The sequence below is a fragment of the Oxyura jamaicensis genome, chromosome 10 (assembly GCF_011077185.1).
Source record: "Oxyura jamaicensis isolate SHBP4307 breed ruddy duck chromosome 10, BPBGC_Ojam_1.0, whole genome shotgun sequence".
Lineage (NCBI taxonomy): Eukaryota > Metazoa > Chordata > Aves > Anseriformes > Anatidae > Oxyura > Oxyura jamaicensis.
Window position 1 is genome coordinate 11,573,504 of NC_048902.1, and position 26,315 is coordinate 11,599,818.

General features: G+C 39.7%; 1 protein-coding gene across 4 annotated transcripts in view; it reads left to right on the forward strand.

Annotated features, from left to right (window-relative positions):
• Positions 1-19,764, forward strand: part of PDE8A (phosphodiesterase 8A) — a 163,829-nt gene extending 144,065 nt beyond the window's left edge. For 3 of the 4 annotated variants that reach the window (XM_035335387.1, XM_035335389.1, XM_035335385.1), the window contains exons 13-22: positions 560-630; positions 1,275-1,439; positions 4,046-4,094; positions 4,346-4,481; positions 6,560-6,758; positions 9,561-9,778; positions 10,640-10,772; positions 16,445-16,609; positions 17,388-17,517; positions 18,285-19,764. In XM_035335387.1, coding sequence (XP_035191278.1) covers positions 560-630; positions 1,275-1,439; positions 4,046-4,094; positions 4,346-4,481; positions 6,560-6,758; positions 9,561-9,778; positions 10,640-10,772; positions 16,445-16,609; positions 17,388-17,517; positions 18,285-18,394 — 1,376 coding nt within the window. In that variant the 3' untranslated portion in view covers positions 18,395-19,764. The remainder of the gene's footprint in view (positions 1-559; positions 631-1,274; positions 1,440-4,045; positions 4,095-4,345; positions 4,482-6,559; positions 6,759-9,560; positions 9,779-10,639; positions 10,773-16,444; positions 16,610-17,387; positions 17,518-18,284) is intronic. The other variant, XM_035335386.1, reaches the window with a different exon arrangement.
• The last annotated feature ends 6,551 nt before the right edge of the window (positions 19,765-26,315 follow it).

Sequence of the window (26,315 nt, forward strand, 5' to 3'; positions counted from 1 at the left end):
TTTTTTTCTTTTTTCCTTTTTTTTTTTTTTTTTTTTTTAATTCTCAATGAATGAGGGGCCAGAACTTCTGCTATTTTAATTTGGCATAGCTTTCTTCACTCCATAAGAGCTTCACTGATTTACCTCAGCATGGTAGCTGACTCATAATGACTTGTCATGTTGAACCAGGCAGGAACAGTATTTGTATCTTATAATAACCTAAATGCAATTGTTACCTACATGTGGCTGCCAGTTTACGCACACACACATCTATATACTCTTTTAACTCAGTATTTCCTTAAATATTTTAATCAGTTCAAATACAAAAACAAAGCCATGATTTTGCCAGGCTGTTCCAGCTACTTATCTCTAATCTGGATAGCAATGGTTCAACAGGCATCTTTTTGCACCTGTGTGTCCCCAGCTAATGAGCATGTGTATGCATTCTACAGTAGAACAGTTGTGAAGGGCACAGCAGGGTAAGCAGTTCAGAAAATGAATCTAGATTTCTTGGCTGAAACCTCCTGTCCTGCCACGTCACTGGATTCAGTATACTAATTCTGCTTTGTTTCCCCTGCAGGCAGCTCACAAAGGAGGCACTCTTCTATGGCCAGGATACATTCCATGACTATTGAAGCACCTATCACCAAGGTAATGTGCAACTGTTGCTGGCTATTGTCAGTTGTGCTGTACTGGAATACCATGGCCCAAGGCTCCAACAAACCTTCTAGACCGAGGAGCAAGGCAGTGTTGGCCTCTGGTGCAACTTCTTCCCCCGTTCTACCAGTCCACTGCTGGAGCTCTAAAAAACCAATGCTTTGAACTGAGTTCTCCCAAGGCTGTGTAGCAGAGTGCCCTCCCTGTGACCAGCCACAGCATGATCCTTTTGAAGGATTCTTGCCTGTGTGGAGGAGGAGACTGGAGTTCCTCCTTCTTACTTATGCATTATAAACTCCCTTCTGAAACCATTCAAGGATTTGTCAAAAATCAGCTCTTCTATAAAGTGGTAGAGGCAAATGGAAGAAGGTTACACTGAATCCATTCACAGTCATATTGGGACTTTGCCTTGAACAGGGAAGTTAATAAGGCTGCTGTCTTTAAGGCCATTATCTTGCTCCTAAAGGTAGTCGTAAACATCAGTGTTTTATTAACACCCCTTTCACTTTGATTCCCCACATGTGGATTAAAGTTTTAGATCTGATTTAGTTGCTATGAGTTTTCCATAATAATTGATGAGAATGTTTGTTCTTTCTTAAATTACTTTTAAATTCAAATCATGTCTGATGTTAAACTAGGTAATAAACATCATCAATGCTGCACAAGAAAGCAGTCCAATGCCAGTTGCAGAAGCTTTAGACCGAGTTTTGGAGATATTAAGAACCACTGAATTGTACTCTCCACAACTGGGAACAAAAGATGAGGATCCACATACAAGTGACCTCGTTGGAGGGTTGATGACAGTAAGTTTATAATGCTACAAACAGCTATTGATTAATGTTCTGCTGCCTGATGTTCCTGGTTACCTGATCTTTATTATCTGGCAGATGCTTTGCCTAAAAATGCCAAATTTTCATGAAAAACTGCTCACTTTGTTTTGTGTTTTCTTCCCACCCCCTTTATTAATGTAGCTCTAGAATAAAATTGACCAGTCCCTTTGAAGCATTAGTTTCACTAGAAGTGGGAAGTAAAAACACTTTTTTCCAATGTGTATCATTTTGGAGATGTATAGATGGGAGAGGAAGAAAGACAGCTAGACATGTATATTTATTAATTAGGATTAAAATGGACTGTATAAAAAGTATATAAATAAGAAGTATGGGTTTTCAGAAGAATGGAAAATGCTTTTGAGTTGCTATTTCTTAGATTATATTTGGATTTGTAGAGACTCATAGAAAGATCAGTGCTTTGAGCTAAGAATATGAATGTTCAAGTGAAAAAAAAATCATGCTCCACAGAACTAATAATTTAAATAAATAAGGCAAAAAAAAAAGGACTGAAGAAGGTGGCATGTATTATCGTGTTATCTAAAAAGGAACAGGGACATTAGAAAAAGAAGCGTTGTATCCAAAATTGAACAAAGGGCATGTAGCAGAGCAAAGAATTGAACTCAAACCTTCAGAGTCTGGAGTGTGGCCCTCCTGATGATAACTAGATTAACTTAGTTGAATGTTACCTGTGCCTCCAGGATATGTATTCCCATTAGTCTGTAGATTGCATATAAAAGGCTACCCCAGGAAAAAAAAAAAAAAAAAAAAAAAAAAAAAAAAAAAAAAAGACAGTGGGTTGGATGCAAAAGGCTCACAAAATGTAAGCTTTTCAGAGATGTCTCTGGGCTATTACAATTTCATGCTCAAGGCAACTTTGCAGTATCCATTAAAGTCTTGAAAGAGTTTAAATATATTTTTGCCTTGTACAATAACACAGCAAATGTCTAATCAGGAGAAACATTAGAGACTTCAAGATTCCAGAAGATCAGAATGGTTCACAAAGGGTTGAATTTATTAACACAGGAGACAAATATATATTGTTACATTAACCATAAAAATATTGTTGGAATGGCAATGCATTAGAGTCTCAAAGTGAATCTTTTCTCCTGCTGAAGACACAGTCCATAAACTCACCTGACTACTCCTTTTTGTGGATTGTTTGTTCTTTACATACGTTTTTATTATGCTTGTAATTCAGTCCATGGTCCCAGAACATGCAGGTAACAAAATTACAAAATAAAAAATCCTTACTGATTATAAAACAATGGCTATTATATGGAGCAATAGAGATGCTGAGAAAACCCATTTCAGGGTATATGGTGTATGCTGAGTTTTAAAATGATCTGGGAGAAATATTTTTTCCAGCAAAGGGAACCAGAATCTTATTCCATTTCATGTTCAGAAGCTATATCTGAGTCGTAGGGAACAAGCAGTAGGTTATTGGATTTGAACTCTTACACAGAATTCATGGTGGGAAGGGCATTTAGAGTTCAAAGATGGATTTTCCAGATACAATTACACCTGTTATTTCAACTCCTAAAAAATAATCTTTGATTCTAAAGGATGCACAGCATCTGGTGTACCAAATCCTTGTTTCACAGCAGTGCTATTGAAGAGTCACTGAGCCAATTAGAGTGGTAGTACTCCCTTTCCTTTATATCTCAGAACTTCAGACTAATTTGCTTCCAAATTTGAAAAATAAAAATGAGTTGTAACAGTTACTGTAAGTGCAGGCATTGCAGCATCCACATTTACCTCAGCTATGCTTTGGGTACATAGCATAGGGAGTTGCATTCAGAAAGACCGATTTTTTTATTTTTTTATTTTTTAATAACCATATTTTTACATCATGAGCTAAACATTGATGTGTGGTAACTAACAGTCTGTATACATCAAAAGGCAGAATTTGGGCCACAGCATTTAGAATTATGAGCAGAAAGGTAAATATTAAATGGATCATTTCGTTAGTTTTAATCCTTTGGCTGAGTTTTCACATTAGGCATCATGCCAGAATTATACCTAGGAGGCACTGAGCTGGAGAATACACAAGCACACGTTCTTTGATAGAAGGGAAGCCTAGAGTAATTTGTTGCTCTGCAATTCCAGCAACAAATCACAAGATTCTCATGCTGCTGAGGTGACCTGATCTGTCAATACCAGGGGGAGGAGAGCAGAAGCATGTCTCCATCCGTGCCCTCCCACCTTTGCTTGTTGAAGGGAAGTATACAGACATATGGTGTCTGGTTTGTGGCATGCACCCAGACCTGGTGTCTGTGTTGTCCAAACAAGGGAGGATGTGAAGCTTTAATTCCAGACTTCTGTCTGCACCTGAGATACTCAAGTTTGCACCTATCAAAGTTCATACTGTATCCCACCTCTTGCAGTTTCTCATCCATTATGAGCTATATGTAAAACGGGCAAATCTTAACAGTGCACACAGATATAGCAGAGGCAGCTTTGATGACTATGACATGTTGTAATCAGTGTTCTCTAATGTCATTGTGCTACTATTTGTTGTCATCATCGTATAGACCTATTTTACAATACTCTGCATTTAATTCTTAACTTTCATTGAACAGGATGGTCTGCGAAGATTATCAGGGAATGAATACATACTGTCAGCAAAACGTAAGTCTTAATTTGGCACTTAATTAGATGTTAGCATATTAAAAAAAATAAGAAATATGCAAAGTGATCAGCTGTTCTTGTTATGAGCATTGTTTTTGCTTTATTTTTATTTACAAACATTTTTCTGCACATAACTGAGCTTTACAGAAATGAGACCTGCTAGGCATTTGTATAGAAAAGAAAGCATGTACAATGAATAGTAGTGCATCTTGAGGTTATTAATAGTGATCTGCAAATATATTCTTCAACAGAAACTCATCAGGTCGCTGGCAGTTTGATCTCTCCAATCTCCCTCAATGACATACCCCCACGGATAACACAGGCAATGGAAAATGAAGAACACTGGGATTTTGATATTTTTGAACTTGAGGCTGCCACCCATAAAAGGTCAGTAAACTCAAGGGCTCATAAATTCAAGTTGCTGAAAATTGACTTAAATGTCATCCTGAAATCAGCTCTTCAATTACTCTACCTTTACTTTTCAAAAGGAATTACTTATATTTTCAAAGTCAAATGTTTGAAATTTTCTCATTGTATATGAACCGATTAAATATTTTTGTTTCATCATATGTTCTTTCCTGCAGATTCCCAGTCGATGTAAGTGAAAATTATGTATCTTTGATATGGTATAATAACAAAGCAACATCATTTTACAAGCCTTCCTTTTCTGTTTTCGAAAATAGAAAAGTTCTATCAATCAAATTGTTATCTTGTGAGGATTCAAATTCAAATTATGTGCAGCTACACACAGAGTCGACACACTGGTCCTAATTTGATCAGTTGTTATAGATCATGATTTATGTTCTCTTTTTGTAATTGGGTATTTTTTTGTTCCCAGACAGTTCAAATACAGCTTTTCAGCAGAATTCTCATTTCTGGGATCAAAGAAATTTCTTTATTCTAAAAACATAGTGGGCTACATTTTATGTATAAGATTAACTGAAGAATATTTACTGATAAAAAGTAAAGCATACCAATTTCCATCACAGACATTTCCAAAAGTTTTGGTAGTCTGTACTTCATTAGCAAATGCTCCCACTATGGTTGTAAATCAATCTTTTTGTTTAAATCATTGGTTTTATTTCCTGATGCATATCAACAATTCTCCTCAAGGTCTAGTTTCGTGTATCGTGGTTTGTCTTAGCTTAAAGCTTCTGTGAGATTTTGAAGGCTAGATTCTGCAATGAATTGGCTATCTTAAGCCCCCATCAAAATCCCAGATCCATGAGAGCCTTGAAAGATATTTAATTAACACATACACACTTCAGTTTTAGGCAATGTTTCTTGAGCCAAAAAGATGGAAAACGTTCAGATTTTTTTTTCTTCCTTAAAGTGATACAATTTTAAATTTCTTTGCACCATTATTTTAGCTTCTTTTTTCCACATTTTAATTTCTGGTGAAGTATTATGGATACAGTGATTGAAAAATAAAGTTAATGTACTCAGTGTGATTTACAATTTTTAATATGCACATTGCAGTAACTAAAAGAATTAAATATCCCAGGTAACATGTATGAGATGACCAGACAAGTTTATCTTTTCTTACTGATTTGAAGAGGCCACAGGAGGACAAAGGAGGTGTTTTGTTGCTTAAAGGTATTATAATTAGGATTGCCTCCTGCTGCTATTAAATAAAGGCAATTCATTTATTAAGGGAATTAAGGTGATCTTCAATGAATCACAACCATGAATATGTTATTAGTACTGTCTTCAAGCCTAAGCAGACATATGGTAGTAAGCCAAGGTAATTCATTAAATCTAAGCTTACTACAGTAGATATTGCGGTTCCCTGACACAGAAACCTGGAGAGATCTTTGGCAGTGGTACATGTGGTATTAATGATCTAGCAGTCAGGGAGATCTCTCTTCAGTGAAATCCCTGCCAGCACCTGTTTTCATTTACTTCCAGAATGCTTCCATAGCTCATCCTCTATTGCATACAAAGTCAATGAGCAATGGAAACCTTCAAGTGTTGGGAGTGAAAGAAATAGAGCAGCTCTGCAGAGCAGAAAGAATACTGATTGCAGCGATGTATAGTATAGATATACTTAACCTAACTGTAAGCAAGCTAGTTTAAGAAACTGGCAGTAGTAAGATTACCTCCCTCCTCTAATGTTCTGTGATCAGTACATACTAATTTATCTCATTTTTGCTGCAGTCTACATTTACCCAGCATAGTTTCCCCAAGCCCCAAAGTGCTGCTACATGGAATACAGCATAAATATAGAGCCTGCTTAATATTCCTGATAATGTGAGGAACTGGCATAGTCTGAGAGTCGGCACATATAGGAAGGTTTCTACAGATCTGGATTTCTACAGATCTGGATTGAAATTCTGAAACAAGCAAGTCTGTATACTGACCTGACACCTTTGGTTAAAAAAAAAATGTATAGATTCATACTATTCACACTACGTAATGTGCTTTCAACCTCATTTGTTTTAAAACTTTGTTTGTTTTCTCCACAGGCCCTTGGTTTATCTGGGTCTCAAAATATTTGCTCGCTTTGGAATCTGTGAATTCCTAAACTGTTCAGAATCAACTCTGAGGTCGTGGTTACAAGTTATTGAAGCTAACTACCATTCCTCCAACTCCTATCATAATTCTACTCATTCAGCAGACGTGCTACATGCCACTGCTTATTTCTTGTCTAAAGAAAGAGTAAAGGTGAGTCCACATTTCTAAGAAACAGTGTAGGTGGGAAGTACAGGTGGGATTAAAGCAAGACCTCTCAGAAAAGATGCCAAGACACATATGTCTACTTAGTGCCAACCCATGTGGCAGCTCTGAGGTCAAAAGAACTGGGTTGCTTTACACAAGTTCTAGGGTGTGTTGTGTAGTATATGTGGAAGAACAGATGCTAGTATTACAGGAATTGAGCTATTCTTGATGAGATTAAGAGAGCCTCCTTTTAAAACAAAAATTCCTGGTATAATTAATTTTTTCATATAGATGAGGTAATGACACTATTTTTGTGATGGTCCCCACACATACAGATTTAATCAATCATCACTCCGTATGCCTTGTGATGGTCATTTTGCAAAAGACTCCCGGGACAATATAGGCTATAAAATATTTTTGGTGCTTCCAAAGCTGTATTACCCACTGGACAAGATGCCCTGAGGCTTAAAGAGACTGCATTGGAGAAGAGTGTTGAAATGGATTACTTGTTGAAGTTCCTTGTACCATAATGCCCGGTGGTGTATTAGACCCTCTGACAAGTAGAATAAATCAGAAAAGCCTTTGTTCTCACACACCCAGAGGACAGACTGGAGTGTGAGAAGGGGAATTAAAACAGTGCTTGCATGTGTACGCAGTGGAGTGGCAGTACGTATTTCTGAGTTGCATTTTTGAATAGAAATTCCTGAATTGGCCTGCCTAAGGATAGTGCTAGTGATGGGCACTCGGCTGAGACATTTGTGATTGTAAACAAGCTTCTGACAGCTCATTAAAGTTGTAGTAAGTCCCTTAACCTTGAGCTGCAGCTTATTAGTGTGCTCTCCAGAGGCTGACTCACAGATACCATATGCCAAGTGGGAATAGAACTTCACAGGATATTTGCAGTCCCTTATTTGCCAGAGGTTTAACTGGTCTTCCCAAGAACATCTATGAAAAACAGACAAGATCTGGAATCATTTCAATGCCACAGAAGCATGACTGCCTCCTCCTTTTCAAAAATGTTATTTCCATTCCTCTGTAGGCATAGCAAAAGAAAAAAAAGTTGCAACAGAAGGAGTAGAATCAAAGTTCAAGATTCTCTCTTTATCTTCTCAGATTTACAGCCCAGCTGCTTTTGTGTTGTCCAGAGTTCAACTTAAGTTAAATATAGAAGGCCAGATTCTGCCACTCAGAATCACACAAAGATTTTTTTTTTTTAGTAAATTGAACTCAGTTCTTGTCTGGGAAAACTTTCTGGCTCCCAGATTGAACCAGTATTCTCAGAATCATTTCCACTTCTGTGCCACAGGAGTTAACATGACAAAGTTAGAATCCTTGACCTGAAGTCAGAGGTAAAGGTACTGTAAATCCCTTTGAAGTTTGTTATGTCACACTCAGGAAATAAGCATAAGATACATTGCTGTGGCCCTGCAGGTCAAGTATTCTCCAGTTCCTTGCCACTTTCCATCTGTACAAGTCTTTCTCATCCAGACTGAGATCAGTGTGGCCTTCCCAGGAGAACTTGTTCTAAAATCCCTCTCGCCTAACTTTATACCTCAAAATTAGAATCCCATGAGCAGCAGCTGAAAGAAAGAAGGAAGAACCTAACACACAGGAGATAGTATTTCAGACAATGGTAACTATGAACCTAGGGTAGACATACTTCTGTGCCTTTTCTTTTTCTCCACAAGAACCTTTTTGCAGTCCTCAATGAATAAATATCCTTGCTCCATCAAAGTCACTGCATTAATTTCACACAGTGAAATAAGGTATGCACAGTCTTTTCTACTGAGTGAAAAAGCATGAGTGAAAAGTCTGACCCTTGTGAATGGTACAATCAAAGTCAGTAAAAAAATTGGACCTTAACTCAAGCTAATTGGACTGGAAATTATCTGTCCTGCATCTAGACTCAGCTGGGAACAATTCTGCTCATGTCTCTTTTGTTTTATTATTTTTTTTTAACATAAGTGTTTTGTATTTATGGTCCTTCACAAAAAGCACAGCATAAACACAGCATAAAGGCTAGTTTCAAAAAGCATACAATAAAGTTTTCCGAGATCCTTGGTGCTTTTTCTCCTCTATGCTATTAGTACAGTATGAAAACTTACAGTATAAAACCTTAAAAATCAAATAGTTTGGGGTTTTCTTACAGGGTAATTGTAACTAGACATAAAGCAATGACCAGTGTCAGTAGACAGAAAACATGGAGTGCAGCATGGTAAAAGAATCTGAATCTGATACAGCGAGCATAGAACAGTGTCATGTAATTTTTCCATGGATATAAACCATCAAGAATTCTTCACAGAACTCATATTAATTGTAGCCTCAGGGCCCTATTATAAAACTGGATGTATGTGAAATATTCTTTACTAATCACAAACCTAGCCAACACGTAAGTGGAATATGATTAGGACACATTCAGTTTCCAAAAGAAATGAAGGAGTCTGGTGGAAATAGAATTGTTTTTAGCAGTGTTAGGGTTTTTTCCAAGGGTATTTCCCTAACTCGAGTGAAGGTGGTTTATGTGTTGTTAGAAAACACAAACTAATTTATTACTTCGCATTTATTTAATTTGATGTGCTTTGTGAAAGGTGTGGCTAAGGCAAAAATCAAGAACAAAATTACTTAAAAAATTATGCAGTGTTCAATGAAGCTTATAATGAATTTTCCATTGCTCTGTCTAGAACATCTGACCCTTACTGATCTGCAGAGTTCTGGCTTTTCTCCCTTTGTAACTTGGCTTAACCTTTATGGACAGAGTGGGGTTTCTAATGAGTCTGCCAGGAAAACTAAGCATCTTTCTATTTTCAGCAAACTTTGGATCCGATTGATGAGGTTGCCGCACTTATTGCTGCCACAGTCCATGACGTGGATCACCCAGGAAGAACAAATTCTTTCCTGTGCAATGCTGGCAGTGAGCTAGCAATTCTCTACAATGACACCGCAGTGCTAGAGAGCCATCATGCTGCCCTGGCTTTCCAGCTCACCACCCGGGATGACAAATGCAATATATTTAAAAACATGGAGAGGTAAGCTTAAACACAGGGTCCTTGTCTGCCCACTAACATATCTCGGTTTCTTCTGTGTGGTGTAAGATAATGCAAACAAGCATCCTAGAGGAGAGCATGCCTTGTGGATAACTGTATGTAGCCTTTGTGAAAGTTTACTTCTAAAACAGTACAATACTTCTGCCTATCCTGCACTGGCTTAGGAGTTATTCCATGGTTTCAGTTCCTCCTGTGAATAAAAAGACAGACCTTGTCTAAGGAGCTTACAGTGTAAATCCTGATGTTGGCAAAGTCCCATTTTGTATTCTTGGACAATGAAGATAAACTATGGCTGAGTGGATGTATGTTTGTTGGGTAGAACAAAGATGGAAAGAGTCAGGAAGAATCATTAAAACATTAAATGTCTTGTTGCAATGGGAAGGATAGTGAAGGACCTGCTCTTCTCCTTCCAGCACAGAACAGGAAAGACATTTAGGGTGAGGATGACCACTGCCTTGGCTCATTCAAGATACAGCTGAAAAGTATTGCTAAAAACTTGGCGGGAGCTTGAGCTGTGGTTGAGTGTCTGTGCTAAAAGCCTTGGGAACACACCAGTGTGATGTGTCCTGGCAGCCCTCCTGAGTAGCTGGTGCCTCTGCTTCTGCGCAGCTCTAACACTGTTTATCCCAGAGATCTAGTCATGCCTCTAGCATGTATGTCTCTGCACACCAAAGGGTACTTCATCCAGCATAGATGCAGCTACCCAAGCCTTTCTTACTATTCTTTCTTCCCCTCACACCTCTCAGCAGCACAAATAGTCTTTAGCATTTTTGTTAGACTTGTTTTAGCAAGCAGCCCTTTGTGAACCAGCCAACATTCTTAATTGTTTCCTTCTTTAAACAGGAATGAGTATCGAACCCTTCGCCAAGCCATTATTGACATGGTCTTAGCAACAGAAATGACAAAGCACTTTGAGCATGTCAACAAGTTTGTCAACAGCATTAATAAACCCTTGGCAGCACTAGAAGAAAATGGGGTAAGCAACACTACAAATCTTCCTTAAAATGAATAAGGAGGGACTGGGAACCCTTGGCAGTAGGAAATCTCCATGTGGTATTCTGAGAAAGTTCATGAGAAACATGGAGAAAGAGAAGTTAGAAATGTGTCTTTCACCTCTGGGTTTCACCCATCTACTTAAAGTCATCATCACCCATTTTGAGGATGAGTGGGACTCACTCGGTTCCTATTAATATTGCAGCACCATGATGGTTTATGAGAACCAGCCATGTACTGGGGACCAGAAGCCTGTATATGTTCCTGTTAAAAATGTCATTTTCATGAACCCAGTCACTCCCATGAAGAGAGTGCTAGCAGCAAGACCTTGCATTCTTTTTGACCATTTCTGCAAAGGGGCCAAGATTTGTCTCAGAACAGAAGCTGAATTACTCCTTCACTCACAACGGGAACCATTGGTGGTGCAGTGTAAGGGCAGGTATACTGACTGCCATATGGCACAGTCTGTGGAAATGAGGGCCCTCAGCTTTCAGCGCTGCCTGGCAGCATTCATGGGTTTTCTGCCTACTTTCTTTTTTAATCTTTAAAATAGATCATGGTGGCATTATGTATCATATAGACATAATCAATAGCCATCTGGAACCCCATGGACACAATGAAATTGCCTGTTAGGAACTCATTCTAAAAAACCACACCAGTTTCAATTACAGCTTCAACCAGCAGATTTTTTTGCCAGTAAGAGCAGCGTATAATTTTGTTGGAATGGTTTTTGCAAAGAGAAGATTTTCAGAAATGGTTATAATAAAGTTTGCAACAGTGGCAATGTCCTGCAGGAGCTGTAATGGTTTTCTGTGTTTTCTTACTATGTTTTTTTAGAAAGCCACATTTATGACTGTTGTGTGCAGTGGGGGAGGGCAGTCTTTTTATTATCAGAAGGTGGGAGAGGGACAGATCTTGTTCCTCACCGATCAGAAGCAGACTGGAGCTTAATTGGAGGAAAGTACCTTTGTCCACAAGAGTATATGCTAGAATTAGCTTTGTTCTTGGCACCCAGAGATGCTAATGAGAACTACATGCCAAAGTCCCAGTAGGATACTGGTTTTACTGACTAAACTAGGAGAAAGGCTGTTAATTCTGTGGCTGTGAAGTATTTTTCCCAGACAGCTCCACGTCGCAGAAGGTTTTAAAGTCACAGACAAATATTATTGACTTCTGTGGGTGCTGTGTTGGACCTTGTGTAGTTTTTCACCACCTAGGACATACGTACACTTTAAGTGCCTGCTCACTGCTACCAGCACCTAGAGAAGACCAGAACCAGTTTGTGTATGCTTGTCCTTAGATTCATCATTTAATAGCTAAGCCTTTGTTATCACAGTTGGTCTCCTACCTTCTACAAATAAAGGAAAGATAGTGAAAAAACATGCTTAAATTATAAAGTTGTCAGAGGTTACCAAATGGAAGGACTGCCATCTCTTCAACATAGCGGCTCCATTTATATGCCTATTACAATGTATTCAGACCTTAATTCTATCTTCAGATTCTGTTTTCACTGACTCTTCTTTGACTTCTTTGAGTCCCTTCACTGCCCACTGTCTTGTCATGCCGTTTTCAGTTCTCACCCACCATTTTGCTCCTTGGCTTCTCACTAGCTCTGCCTCTCCTCCTCTTCCCTGCACTAGTTCTCGCACTCACCAAATCTTTCCTGTTTCAGCCTTCCTCCCCTCTTCCAATGGTGTTGGCTTGCTAGTCTACTCTCTCTTTCACAGCTCCCAGGATTTTCATGCCATTCTACTTGTTCCCTTCTCCATTTTTGCATTCAAAGCAGGCAACAACCTCCTCTTCCCTGCTGCTGTTTTTCTGCAGGTTTTGTTTACTGCAAGTAAGGGAGAGAGAGGCTAAGAACAGGTTTTATAACTAAGAACAGGGGTTCTTAGTTATAAAACCTGGATTTGGACAGTGTCTGCTCCGGCACAGCCAAGAACTACAGTTGCAGCAAGAATCCTGTTCAGACCCAGGCTCCAGCAATCCCTATTGAATATGCACAAACCACTTTTTTTTTTTTTTTTTTTCCAAAGTTTGTAACATGTTCAACAGCTTTTCAGAGATGGTGACTGGCTTAACCCAAAACCATTCCTCTAACTGAATTCCAGGTCCTCATTCATGAAGATGTGAAAAACAGCAGTAATTTTTAACATCAGCTTGAAGACCTTATTTCCCCAATCTCATATTTAGAAGCCACTAAATCATTTTAGCTGCAATTTTCAAGAAAAAAAAAAAATATCTGTGTGAGGCAGACACCTGGTGGGGAAACTTCAACCAAACAATTTCATTTGGCAATTATGGACAGTATTAAACAAAATCTTTCCATGTGGAGTATCAGTCTGCAGGGTAGCCTACAACCATAGCTGTAGATGTAGAGTTTTTGTTGTCGTTGAATGGTTGTAAGAAATAGCATGATAATATATATATTTGGATGCTGGATAAACATTTTTTTGTTTCAGGATTGTTTAACAGAAACATAAAGCCAGCAAAATGGATGGAAAATTGTAAGGTTAAATGTTTCGCTGCTCAGTTCCTTGACTGTAACAAACAAGAGAAAAAGAAGGGGGAGTAATTCTTTGTAGATTACGAGTAAGTGAGCTAGCCAGGAAAAGCTAGGGCACTTCTCTTTCTGTACACAACAGTCTGCACATGAAAGAGCTGTTTGGCAGCTCCTTTATTCATCCCAGTGCTACCATACTGCAGCCCTGCTCAGCCCCCAGTTTAGCCTGGCATGTAGGCACACTAAGGAGCTATTTCCCTGTCAGAAAGAAAAGGAGTAAAAAGGGAGTAGATTGGGGGAAGAAAGGAGGATGAGTAATGGGTATATCTGACAGAAGCAAGGAGGAAATAGTGGCTGTTGGGATGAGGAAGGAGGACTAAAAGGAGCTACAGGAACCTGTGAAGTAGGGGATGCAACGTAGAGAGCATGGCAGGGGTGAACTCAAGAGATTATCTATCCCATCCACTAAGCAGGAGTAATTTTACCTACAGAACTGCTTAGAAGAGGCTTGTGTTTACAGCTGTCAGGGATGCAGAAGGCACAGCCTCTCTGTGGGCCTGCTCCCAGAGAGAGGAAGAGACACGGAGGAGAACCAGGGGGCTGCTGCTGCTGGGTGCAGTACCCCACTCTGGGTGTGCAGCTCTGGGTGCTGCGTCCTGCTGGAGGGCTGTGGCCTGGTCTGGCCCAGTGCGCTGAGCCCCCTCGCAGCCTCAAGGCGTGGGGTGCAGCGACTTTCTGAGCAGCAGCATCTGTCCAAAGAGCCACGCTCTTCTTGCCTGTTACGGAGAGCTGGATGGCTGCTGCTACCTGGGCCTGTACGTAGTCAGGCAGTAGAAGTAAGGACAGTGACATACAGAAATCAAACGAAGTTTGATTCTGCCCTTGAGGGCTAGGGTCTACAGAGAAATAACCTGCCCCACAAAGCATTTGTGATTCATAGCAAATTCTGCCCAAAAGTGGGTAGAAAGACAAAGGCTATATAATTTTTATTGAAATCAAGAAGCAAAATGTTTTCCTTCTTTTAGCTGGGAGTTTCTCAGTTCAGCAGGTTCCTATTAAAAGGCTGTAATGTGTGAGTGGGTGAAACCAATCATTTGCTGTGCTTGTTACTAGCAGAACAACACTGTCAGATCCCCTTTCAAGTCTGGTCGTATATCTGGTTGCAGCGGCAGCGTGTGTTTCCTGGCCCAATTTCCAGTCATGGCTGTGACTCAGTGTAATGTTTGCAGGCTGAGCTGCCAACCGTGTGTTCCAAATGGGACAGTTCCACTTATTATATTTTTTTTATTTATTATTTTTGTACATATTTGTTCAAAGAGCCATGCTGAGAAGCTGCTCTGTTTGTTTCCTTTCTTCTTTTGTTTCATAAATTGAAAAAAAATCCTTTCCAGCTCCAGCATCCTTTATCCTCCCATTTCCCTTCATGATGTCACCTAAGCCTATGACAGGAAGCCAACATCTGACATGCAGAGACACCTCTGCACTTTGAGCAGGATGCTGGGACTAAGCACAGTTAGCACATTTTATTCCCAAGACATCCGCATCCAGCAAGTAGAGCTGTGCCCTTGGTTTGAACGGATCACGGAAGCAAACATCCTTTCTCAATTCCTGGTGGTTTACCTAGGAGGATATTCTCTACTACCCTTAACTGAATGATCTCTACTCATTTCCAGTGCTTAGTTTTAACATGTTGCTTTTGTTTCTGGAGCTTCTGTTACTTTATGTTGACTTTCTCTTGCCTCATGTTTCTATGCGTTTGGAGATGTATGCAACTCACTTTGTTTCCCCTGTACTTTCCCTTCTGCATATCTAAAAATGAGGGAAAAGAATTGGTTTGAGAGTCTTATTTCAGTAGGAATTGTGGAGCTGATGTTTCTGAACCAGTAGCCTATCAAATGACAATTAATAATCTAATTATTATTATTTTCTTCCTTCAGAAAGAACTTTATTCCTCAGAAGAACTTTCTTCTGAAAAATATGTCCTAATAAAAGATCAGAATGTTTCTGCTGCTTTGTAGAAGCTGGCTAGTACCTCCCTCTTTGTGCAAAGTACTGCAGAAACTGGTGGCTTATTGTTCTTGCTGTTATTCCTGTGACTCCTTCACTGCATTGACTGTAGACCAAAATCATGCTGGGTGCTAGAGAAGTCTAGTATATTCCTTGCTTCACTTTTCTTTTTTCTTTTTTTTCTGAGAAGATGAGACTTTATAAATTTCTGTACCTACTCATCCTGAAAGAGTCAGGTAATAATAAGGTCCTTAGATGTGATTTTTAAAGATATTCTAATCCTGAATGTCTGTTCTTTGGAAACTCACTTCATCAGAGCTCCACAGAAAATAGATTCCAATCTGGATCCTTGGAACCTCTACTCATATTAGCTGTATGCTGGCTCCAAATATAGAGTACTGTTGACGTGCTTGTATGTGCAGCCTGGGAACCAAATATAAGCTGTGTGTGGGCTGAAACCTTTCCTAGTCTTGCAGAGGAAAGATGAGGCTGTTCAGAAGCATGGTTTTAATATATTGCTTTAATACCGATAAACTCTCAGAAAGCAAAATGCCCAGTCAGGTCAGAGACTGATGGGCTAACATGGCTGCAGTGGAAGGGAACGAGGAGCACGCCTGAGAGGCGCTGTGGGATCTGGCTCTCTTAATGGCAGCAGCGCTGTCATAATGATCGATGTTCATGCTTGTGAGCTTTGCATGCAGAGACTGTGCATGTCGTGTCAGTTCTTTTTTTGTTAAACCAGCTATTCCACTGTTAATGTGCAAGTCTGTTAATCCTTGCATTTCAGCAGAGAATTACATTTTTCTGCCTACATAGTGCTCATCACTATGTGTGCAGTGATAAATGGATCCTCTCCACACTTTTAGAGGCAGGTAGGGCATAGAGGGATTGGGTGACTTGCCCAGAGATACCCAAGAGATCTGTCACAAATACAGTGAATGAATCCAGAAACTGGAGGTCAGTGCTAGCTCAGAGCTGTGGCTAACTTTCATAATCCCCCTGCAAATTCAGCCGGACATCAAATATGATAGTAACAGGACTGATCCCTATAGGATGTGCTGAAAACATTCCCAAGGCACAAAGCTTTTGAGTAACAGATAACAGTTTTTTGTTAATGGATTGCTTTTAATTCTCAAATGTTACAGAATAATGGTGATGGAGAATCAATCAAAACTGTTCTCACGTCTCCTGAAAACCGTATCCTTATCAAACGCATGTTGATAAAGTGTGCGGACATTTCCAATCCATGCAGACCCATAGAGCAATGTATAGAGTGGGCTGGACGCATCTCTGAGGAGTACTTTGCACAGGTAAGGCAGCTAAAAAGGGCTGCTGACCTTACAGGTGAGCATCTCTGTAAAAGCAAAGAGAAGTGTGCATGTACTGCCAATGTTTCAAAACATCTAAGGGTGCATTAAGCAATCTGAAAAATACTCTTGTTTTTTTATTATTATTATTTGAAATGATGGGATATTACTCATGCCAATACTAGATACCTTCGGACAAAAGAAAGTTGACATGCACAATGCAGTTTCTGAAAAACTTAGCTTTCAAGTTACTCCAAAAAATAGTCTTAGTAAACCATGCTGAAAAAGGGTTTTAGGAAGATGGGAACATGGGGCAGGCAGATTGATGATTACTGATGAAAGACCAAATACTGAAACTGGGCCTTGGTACCTCAATGGAGGAAAAAAAAAAAAAAAAAAAAAAAAAAAAAAAAAGATACTTTGCTATCTCTTATTTGCACAGAATTCTCTTCTATTACAGTCTGACTATGGATATGCATGTTTTAGCTCCAAAGCAGTCATAACTTCAATCAGTAATGCACAGAGTAACTTAGAGACAGCTTTGTGTGTTAATGCAGACAATAAATGTCACTGTGCAGAACACTGGAAGGCACTATTCAGCTACTGTTTGGCTGAAACCTGTGCAAGTAGGTGCTTAAGATTAAGTTGCTGCTTCTTCAGATTTCTTGACGTTTCTGTTTATTTAGCAGTTGCATGCTCTAGTTGGTGTCAAACAATCTGCTGCTAAAAGAAGCCGTTAATGTAATGTGTTGTGGAATAATCACAAGAGTGTTCTTTGCAGACTGATGAAGAAAAGAGACAAGGTTTACCTGTTGTGATGCCAGTTTTTGACAGAAATACTTGCAGCATCCCCAAGTCACAGATATCGTTCATCGATTACTTCATCACTGATATGTTTGATGCCTGGGATGGTAAGTGAAACTCTGCTGTATTTCCTGACAAGAAGCGTTTTGTAAACATTTGAAAGTAGTGTGATATAAAATTGCTTTCTTATGGCTCCTAAAGAAAATGGGAGAAAAGGGAAGATTTCTACAGTTCAAGTAAGCTTAATAGCTTCATTATTGCTTAGAAGTATTTTGATATTGCAACAAACTATATTCTCATGGTTTCTCTTTAATATGTTAGTTTCAGGCAGTTTTTAACTTTCTTTTTTTAAAACTTGCTTCTCTGTAAATGGAGAACAGAACACATTCTCTTTGCTAGCACTTTGGGCATAATCATTTTGTCTGTGTTAATATCAGTTACTCTTCAAGACAAATTTCTACAGTCTGGAAACTGCTTGGGGGAGCAGCTATTTCCTTCCAAGTGCTGCCTCCGTGGTAAAAGTGGTCAGAAATGTGACTCTCCTGAATGCCAGATCATGACATGTGACTGAGATTTGATAAAGTAGGATAATTACAGGCATAATTAGTTACGCCCCTCCTGCAGAACTGCGCCCCTTTGCTGGTGCTTGCAATACCCGTATTAAATAGACTCATAAAATCGTTCTCAGTAGCCTGGGAAGATACATGAGTGATGAGAGCTATAAAGCCAGGAACATTTCAAGTATCAGTATGACAGATTTAAGCTTTCCTACTTAACACAGTTGCCCAGACATTTCAAGTGATATTTAAGCAGACAGAATCATGTGACTGTTCCAATTCTGCAAACTAAATACACTCTGCCCTTTCTTCCCTAGCATTTGCAGACCTGCCAAATTTGATGCAGCATCTGGATAATAACTTTAAATACTGGAAAGGACTAGATGAAAAGAAGCTGCGGAGCCTTCGACCACCACCACCAGAATAGCAATTAGACTATGGTGTGTAATTTACTAACCAGATGCATATTTATTCAAGCTCACTTCTGTTCATGTGATTTGAGATTTGTTTTGGTCTCTTCAGTATTACAGTAAGGCTAGCCCGTGCACTTGGGGAACTTTTAAATTCAAGAGAACATGAGGTCAGCAGTTGACTTCCACAAACTACCATGTGTGGACTCCAATGAAATAAGCCTATCAAGTGGAATTACACTGGATTGCTGCAGTACTTGTACTGAAGAGGGTTTATTAGTGAACATATTTTTGTGCTATCTTCATACCAGTGTGTGAAGCTGGAAGACCTTGAAGAATTCTCATAAAAAAGGACATTCACCAGAAGATTTTGCATAATCCTCAATTCCACAAGTGAAAAAGAAATATCTATTAATAGTGACTCACAGCTTTTATGAGAAAGCTACATGCTTTTTATAAGCACTTAAGACAGTTATGTAGAACAATCAGACATTTAAAATGCAACTCTCCATGAAGGAATTTTTGATCTATGAAAAATAGATGTACTCTATTTTTTCACATCACAGAAGGTGCAATCATTCACTTCTGAGCACTACTGAAAGTGAGTTCTCTTTAAGAAATTTAGTAGCAAATGTAAAAAATAACACAAGAATTTTTGAGGTTGATCGTTAGCATCTATGATTAAAATGATATGTTTTATTTATTTTGTTAGATGTTCAATATTTTCTATGAATTTATAAATACTTAAAAGCCAAAGCCAACTTTAGATGCATTACAAATTTACATGATTCATACTCATTAATATACATTTAATTGATGTACAGACCTTTTATTTTCATAATGCAAATACAAAATACTATACAATGATACATTTTTATTGCACTGTAAGGATAGATGTGTATGTTTAAATATTGTCTGATTTATGTTAATTAAAATAAGTTTTATTGCAAAGGTCTCACTTGAGAATAGTAGAATAAACAAGAAATGTATACTGTCTGAGCACCAGAACTGCAGTAGTTCTCCCACAAACCAGTGACGACCACCTGATCTTCCCTTGGCTACAGAAGATAATAATATGTTGGAACTTTTTGTTTTCTCCCATGAAATTTTATGACTGAATTCCCTGTCAAAGTCTGCCTTATTTTATATAGTATTTCTACAAAGCATTCCACGGCATATATGAAGAGGTAATACTAAACATCTAATGAATTTCAACATTTTATAGCATATGTGTTTTCCTCTGCCATGAAAGAAACAGAACACAAAACCTCCAACAAAAACCTTTAACTCAACAAGTTTGTAAAGGCTGTGTACCTTCACAATTTGAATGAAACCTTCATAGCAAACACCAGAAAATAATAAAATGTATATTTTAAGAAGTGTCAAAGTCCTAGCCATTTCATTTGAAATGTATACATACTTTGTAGTTTGCAGATGAACAGATACATGAAATTCTGTTTTAAAATAACTGCTGTCTGGGGAAGGGAGGAGTTGAGGGGGTTGGATTGGCAACAAGGGTGATGAAAGGTGGTATATGGCTAACAAGTCCCTCTGTTTGTGGCCTGCCTTTGGCAAACCCATCAAACCCTTGTGTGCACTTAGACACTCTACACAGCTAGAAGCAGTGCCACGCTGTATTCCACTGAAGGACTATCCTATCAGCCTTCCCAGTAGGCAGGAAGCCACTCCAAAAGCACTGAAGGAATTGCTAACTATTGGCAGTTCAGAGGCAACTGACTGATTTTAGAGAAGGGACGTTTTGTACCATTCCTCAAGAATCACAAGCTGAGGAGAGGTGGACAATGGAGCAGTTCAGGGGCTGCAGCAGCAGGAGCCTTAAAGCAGGTAAGAAAGGAACAGATGACCGCTCTGGTTGTTACCTGTTTCTGTGTTTCTCCTTCATCCTAACTGATGATATTCATGATATACCACTATTTGTAGCTCACTGCTCTTTGTGTTTGCATCGTGCCTTTCTGTCAGTGCTGCCTCACCGTGCTTGTGTGTTCTCCCTTCCTACTTGGTATCTGGGTTAAATGCTGGGGCAGAAGGCAATTCCCTTTCATAATTCCCTTTATTTTAAGGATGCTTGTATATTGCCATATCTGGTGGGGCTCAGACCCTGCCTAGGAACATCCAGACCATACCAATATCTCAGTGATTATAGTTGGATGGAGGGTACGGGGTCCTCATCGATCTTTCAGGGGTTTGACAATCATTACTGAAGGTTAAAAACAAATAAACAACAACAAGAGCACACCACTCTGTCCTCTTTTCAAAGGAAACGTGCAAGTAGAGGGAGAGTTAGCTGCCAGATGTGTTGTTTTCCTGGCATCATTACACTGTGTCTCCATATACATGAACCTATTGTAATCGGCTGTAATTTGCCACCTGGTGTTAATCTCTTCCATTGCATGCAGGCTCCTGTGCCTAGTTCAAGGAAAAAAACTACTCTGGCTCCATTAGAGGAAAGCTGCATCAGACCTTCAATATCTCTGCTAACAAGCTGCAAAGAGGATAGGAGAGGACAAGTAACAGCATATGAGTCCAGAGAATGCCTTCAGGAAGGGGGTAAAAAACTTTCTTCATAAGTGTAGTTAATGTTCTGGGTTGTATTAATGAATGGTAAAAGCAGTTAATCTGCTATAAAAATGCCTGCTGAATCATCATTGAAAAGATGTGAACAATATGATTAATTCCCTGAAATTCACACTGCATCTTTAATGCCATTACTTGGAGTGTAGAGCTGTGCTAATCAGCCCTCTGTATCACTAGATTTATGCCTGTATTGCTGTACAATAAATTCACTTAACATAAAACAGTAATTTGCAACCACTGAATGCAGCTCTGCTCATTCTTTTGTCCATCTAAATTTTCCTGTTGCCAGGGACAGATTATAATTAAAGAAAGTCTGGAACCAGCATGCCTGATCTTCACCCAAGTTATCTTCCCACTGAGCATCTCTCAGTGGATTACATCCCTTTTGCTTTTTCAGTCTGGCACCCAGGGATGGAGCTCTGCTGGGGACAGGAACCATGAGTTTACTGCTGTATTGATGGTCCTTGACTGTGGAAGGGAGAACACTGGAATAAACTGGAAGAGTATGTTTAAAATTACTCCCAATTTCAGACAGTCTGACAGTCTTATACAAAGTCTACACTTTTCCTTTGTTCTTGGTTTAATGCTAATACAAGAGTAAATTCCAATGTAGACATGATAATGGAGAGTTCTTTTATTCACCTCTGGGGCTTTAATCTTACAGCTTGTTGTAAAACTGAATAAGGTTCAGCAATTGAGCATTAAATGAGCCATTCAGAATTGTTAGCTGTTTTTCATGTTGCATATTTTCATTCAGGCAATACTGCTGCTAAACCTGGGTATCAATTTAGTTGCTTCCAGGTGAGGCTGGAACTATTATGATCTGGAGAGAGAAAAAAAAAAAAAAGAAAAAAAAAAGTTGGTACTTGAGCAAATTGCCCGAGATGAATATCTTGGTCCCTTCAAGGGATAGGTATAAAATTCTGGGTAATAACTGCCTTTTACAAAGGAGAAACCAGACAGGTATTGTGCATAGCCAACTTGTCACAGGTCTGAAGCTGGATTTCATACTAGTTTTCCCCATGGCTCTATATAAATTAAAAATCACACAAAATTAAATGAATGTCTTGGTTTTTGTTTCATTGCTTTTCTTGGTAGCTGTCTGTGCTTGTCTCAGTAGAGACATCATTGATATGATACTTGAGAAAATGTGTCATGAACATGAAGGAATTCAAGCAATGACAAAGCCTTTCCTACATGAAAGAGGAGAAAGGATAATAAAATTAACTACCTGCTAATCCCTCACGGGATGCTCAGAGACAGCACAGGGAAACTGTAGCCAGTTGTGTCCTTCTGTGAGACCAGAAGGGTTTGAGTCATGACTCTGAGTGGAGCACTCGAAATGAAGTCTCAGAGCTATTCACAAGCTTCAAAACAAATAATCTCTCTGCTGACGTGTGACATCATGCCTCCAAGGTACAGTGGTCCCGGGGTGCTCGTTAAATGATAGTGGGATGGATTGCATTTCATCCTTACATGATGTTTGGATGCAGAAAACAAGCTTTTAAATTACCACCATGTCCCTCTGCAGCCTGTGCAGCAGGTTCAGAACAAAGGGGATGTCCAGGTGCTTCACATATTTTTTTGTTTTGCTGAAGCTTTGGTTCTGTAAGCAAAGGATGTCTTTGTTGCATCTCCAGTAAATGCCTTCTCTCACTCCTGCTTTGAATATTACTAGGGCAAAGTGTCTCATGTTTTCATTTTTTTCTTCATTTAACATCTTTAAGGATCTCCTCCCACACTTCCCAAGCAAACCTCAGTGAATTTAGCTTTGCAAATCTTGTCTGTTGGTGTGTTAGCATCCTCTTTAACAAGCGAGCCAAATGAATTAGAAAAGGCCAGAGGATTCAGAGCCACGAAGTAAAATGGGTTTGAGGCTTCTAAATGGCTCTGAGATCCTGCACCTTCAAGCCCAGCCTGTGGAGTAACAGTAGGTCTTCTCAGGCCAGGGAACGGATTCTCATGTTCTGATCTTCCACTTTTTCTCTCTCAGCTTCTTTGTCTTCCATTTTTCTTCCAATCCCATTTGCTAGAAGTTCTTTGCTCGACTTTCACAGGCTGTGGATCTCCCTCAAACACGTCCCTGACACTGCGACTAAATCCTGCCATTCAGACGGACACTTGCTGCTTGCAACAACCGTTAGCACAATGCAGTCTTCTTCTTCTGATAGAACTTAAAGGGAAAATACCCCGTATTGGCTGAAAGCCTTACACTGCTATCCACAGACAGGAGAGTGCATTAGTTAACTGAAGCAGCTTGTGAGCAGTGCACTGCCACTGCGTGCCATGTGGATGTGTATGCAAGGTCTTTTACATTGTTCTCCCACGTACAAAAGGAAGTTCAGGAGTGTTTGCAGGCATCTCTGCCTCTGGGATTATGTTAGCAAATACAAGCTGCCTTGGACACTTGTTGAAATCTGAATCTCGCCTTTCTTGGTTTGCTTGCTCCCCCCCTCGAGTGGCAAGAGTCATTGCTAGAGCTAAAACTTCAGTCCAAGGTAATTAACAAAAGTTACTTCATCCTTTAATCACATAGGTTTTTCCTGAGGTCGAGGAATAGCACAGTGATGTATAGAGGGGAAGTGAGGAAGATGATTGCCTGGCCTTGAAATGAAAGGAGGAATTTAGCAAGTGTGCAATTATTCAAGTAAGAAGTTGGTCCAGTCTGTCTTTAATATTCCTGAGTAGTATTTGATGTAAATCCTTCCCTAGAGTTCATTACATTAGCTCTTAGCTCAACCTAAGTACGCTGAGTGCCAAGTTGGGTGTGCAGTGCATTTTATAACCAAGCAGAACGACGTCATGCTAGTGATCCTGCAGCTCCCTAGCTCCTTGGGAGGAGGAACGGTTTTGTGTTCAGCCTAAAGATGAAATAGATGATGCTTGACCAAATTCCCTGACTGTTTGCAACATGGAGCGTGAGGAGTATTGCTTTTCCACCAGGAAATGTCCCTTTTTGCCTAAATTCGATGTTATTTTGCTACTAATATTTTTCTTTACATTACATTTTTCCTTTATGAGAAAATTCTTTTTTCTTCATAGATCCCTAAGTGCTTTACAAGAAGATCCCCAGAGCCCTCTTGCAAGTGGGTAAAACAAGCTGCAGGGCAGCACAGTGCTTTGTCTGCACCCACCCCATGGGAAATCCTGGCCTGGAGCTGGGGGGTGCTGGGCTACTGCTGAGGGCTCTGGGCTTAACTGTGCTGACTTTCAAAAAAAAAAAAAAAAAGGCAAGAAGAGAAATTTAGAAAGCAGGAGATTTTGTAATGGTTTGCCACTGCCACTTTACAGAGACACTGGTTGAAGCTCCTGAGAAGCCAGAAATCCGCCCTCCCTCACCACCTTCGCTGAACTTCAGCAAGGCCCACGGGAGAGCACAGTGCCACCGCTGCGTGCACACCGTGTCCCAGCGCCTGTCCCCAGCGGTGGGTGGTGCCAGCTATTTCAGATACTGTTTACCGTAAGTAAGACTGCAATGATATAGTGTGAATGTAAGTGCTGAGAACCAGGCAAGGTGCCCAGCCGACACACAGAGCCAGTGCCTGGGCTGGGAATGGCATGCATCACATCAGACAGTTTTGGGGCACAGTGATGGAGAAAGCACCCAACTGCATGAATAGACAGTTCTCAGGACATTATCAGAACAGAATGAAATTCTCCTCACCATGCAAACAAGCCCTAAAACTGAGCAGCCTCTCCCAGCCCCTGAAAATCCATGCTGGCAGACTCAGTGTAAATACGCTATCCCCTGCTATGACAAATTGCTGACAAGCCAAGGTCAGAAAGCACAGAGTTTTCTGCACTCTATCAAGCCACAAATAAAAAGAAAGAAAGAAAGGAAGAAAGAAAGGAAGAAAGAAAGGAAGAAAACAAAAAGGCTTGTTTTAAAATAAACTGTTTTAAATAAGCAAATGTTCTTTTGAACCACCGTAGAGTACATACCTAACAATATTTTTTAAGCAATTATCAGTGACATATTTAAGTCTGGCTTAGTATGTATTAGCAAAGTAGTATTTGTGCTGCTTTTGTGTAACAAGAGTCAATAGCGTTTCTAGATGATCTGAAAAAAGGGTTTTTCTTTTTTTTTCCACTTAGTGTCATTCAGAAAAAACTGCTGAGCAGCAGACCCGCCTCAGGACTTTCAAGAAAAAACCTTCCTAAGGTACTGATTTCAGTGAAATCATATTTCTCTTTCATTGGTTTAGTTCAGTTCATGTTCTGCCTCTGAAGTGTTATTTTTTACCCATAAATCCACTTCCTTTTATCACTATGGCTTTCTGAATTGTCTGCCCCAAGACTGCAAATGCAGCCCTGTTATTATAGTCTGTATCTGAAATGCCACAGTGCCGTGGCTGAATAAAGCTCAAACATATTCCATCTCTTCTGATCAACTGCTGCTCCCCGAGGTCTGGCAAAAACTAGGCTCACTGCTATCCTTGACTACAACAAGGTTTTTTAGGGGGCTAGGGACCTCCTCACAGGACTAAAATCATGTGAGGCCCTGGGGAGGCTGGAACCACGACGGACTTTACCCAGAGTCTGCCAAGATACACTAGCAATGTGCAGAAAGCCACTGAGGGATCAAGAGGGCACAACACAGCCTGAAAGCTGATGGTTGCTTTATCACATGCAGCAAAAGAAAAAAAGTATAAATTTCTAAGTTAAATTGACCTACGTAAATGTATTTGTATTTTTGTCTATCCTTTGATGTTTGCTTATTTAACTTTTGTAAGAGCCAGATATTAACTCTAGGGTTAATGCGTAGACAGAGGAACACAAAGCAAGAACAGTCCATAACCGTTGTGATGCTGAATTTAAAATGGTTGTTGTGAAGTCCTGCACTGGGAACAAAGGCTTTATTTTACATCTGATGGGTGGTGAGGAAGTCAGAGTGCTCCTTAAGTGTCCTTTCCTGTATGTCAATACATGTTATCTCTTTGGGCCTGCTCAGAAATTTGGGGCTTAATAAATCATCACCATAGACCACACACTTCCACCTCCTTCTCCCTCCTATTGTGGGGTGTGGGTGAGGCGGAAAGGTTGTGCTCTGTGGGACCCAAGGGGGAAAACTGCAGTTTATAAATCAGGCTTGAGCTATCCTGAAGTCATAGTGAGGCTCTGCAGGCAATAATGCCAGCTAGGCTTTTATCTGTATGCCATGGCATCACAGGTCGATACTGTGACTTCCTTCTCTTCTTTAAACCTTTCATGTCAGAGGAATCAAAGACCCCTATGTCCAAATTGCCTCAAGTTAATAATAGCATGAACAGTAGTTAGCCCAGGTTTGAAAGAGGCTTTGATTAGATACTGCTCTTTGGTAAGCCATTTGAAAGGCAGTAGGCA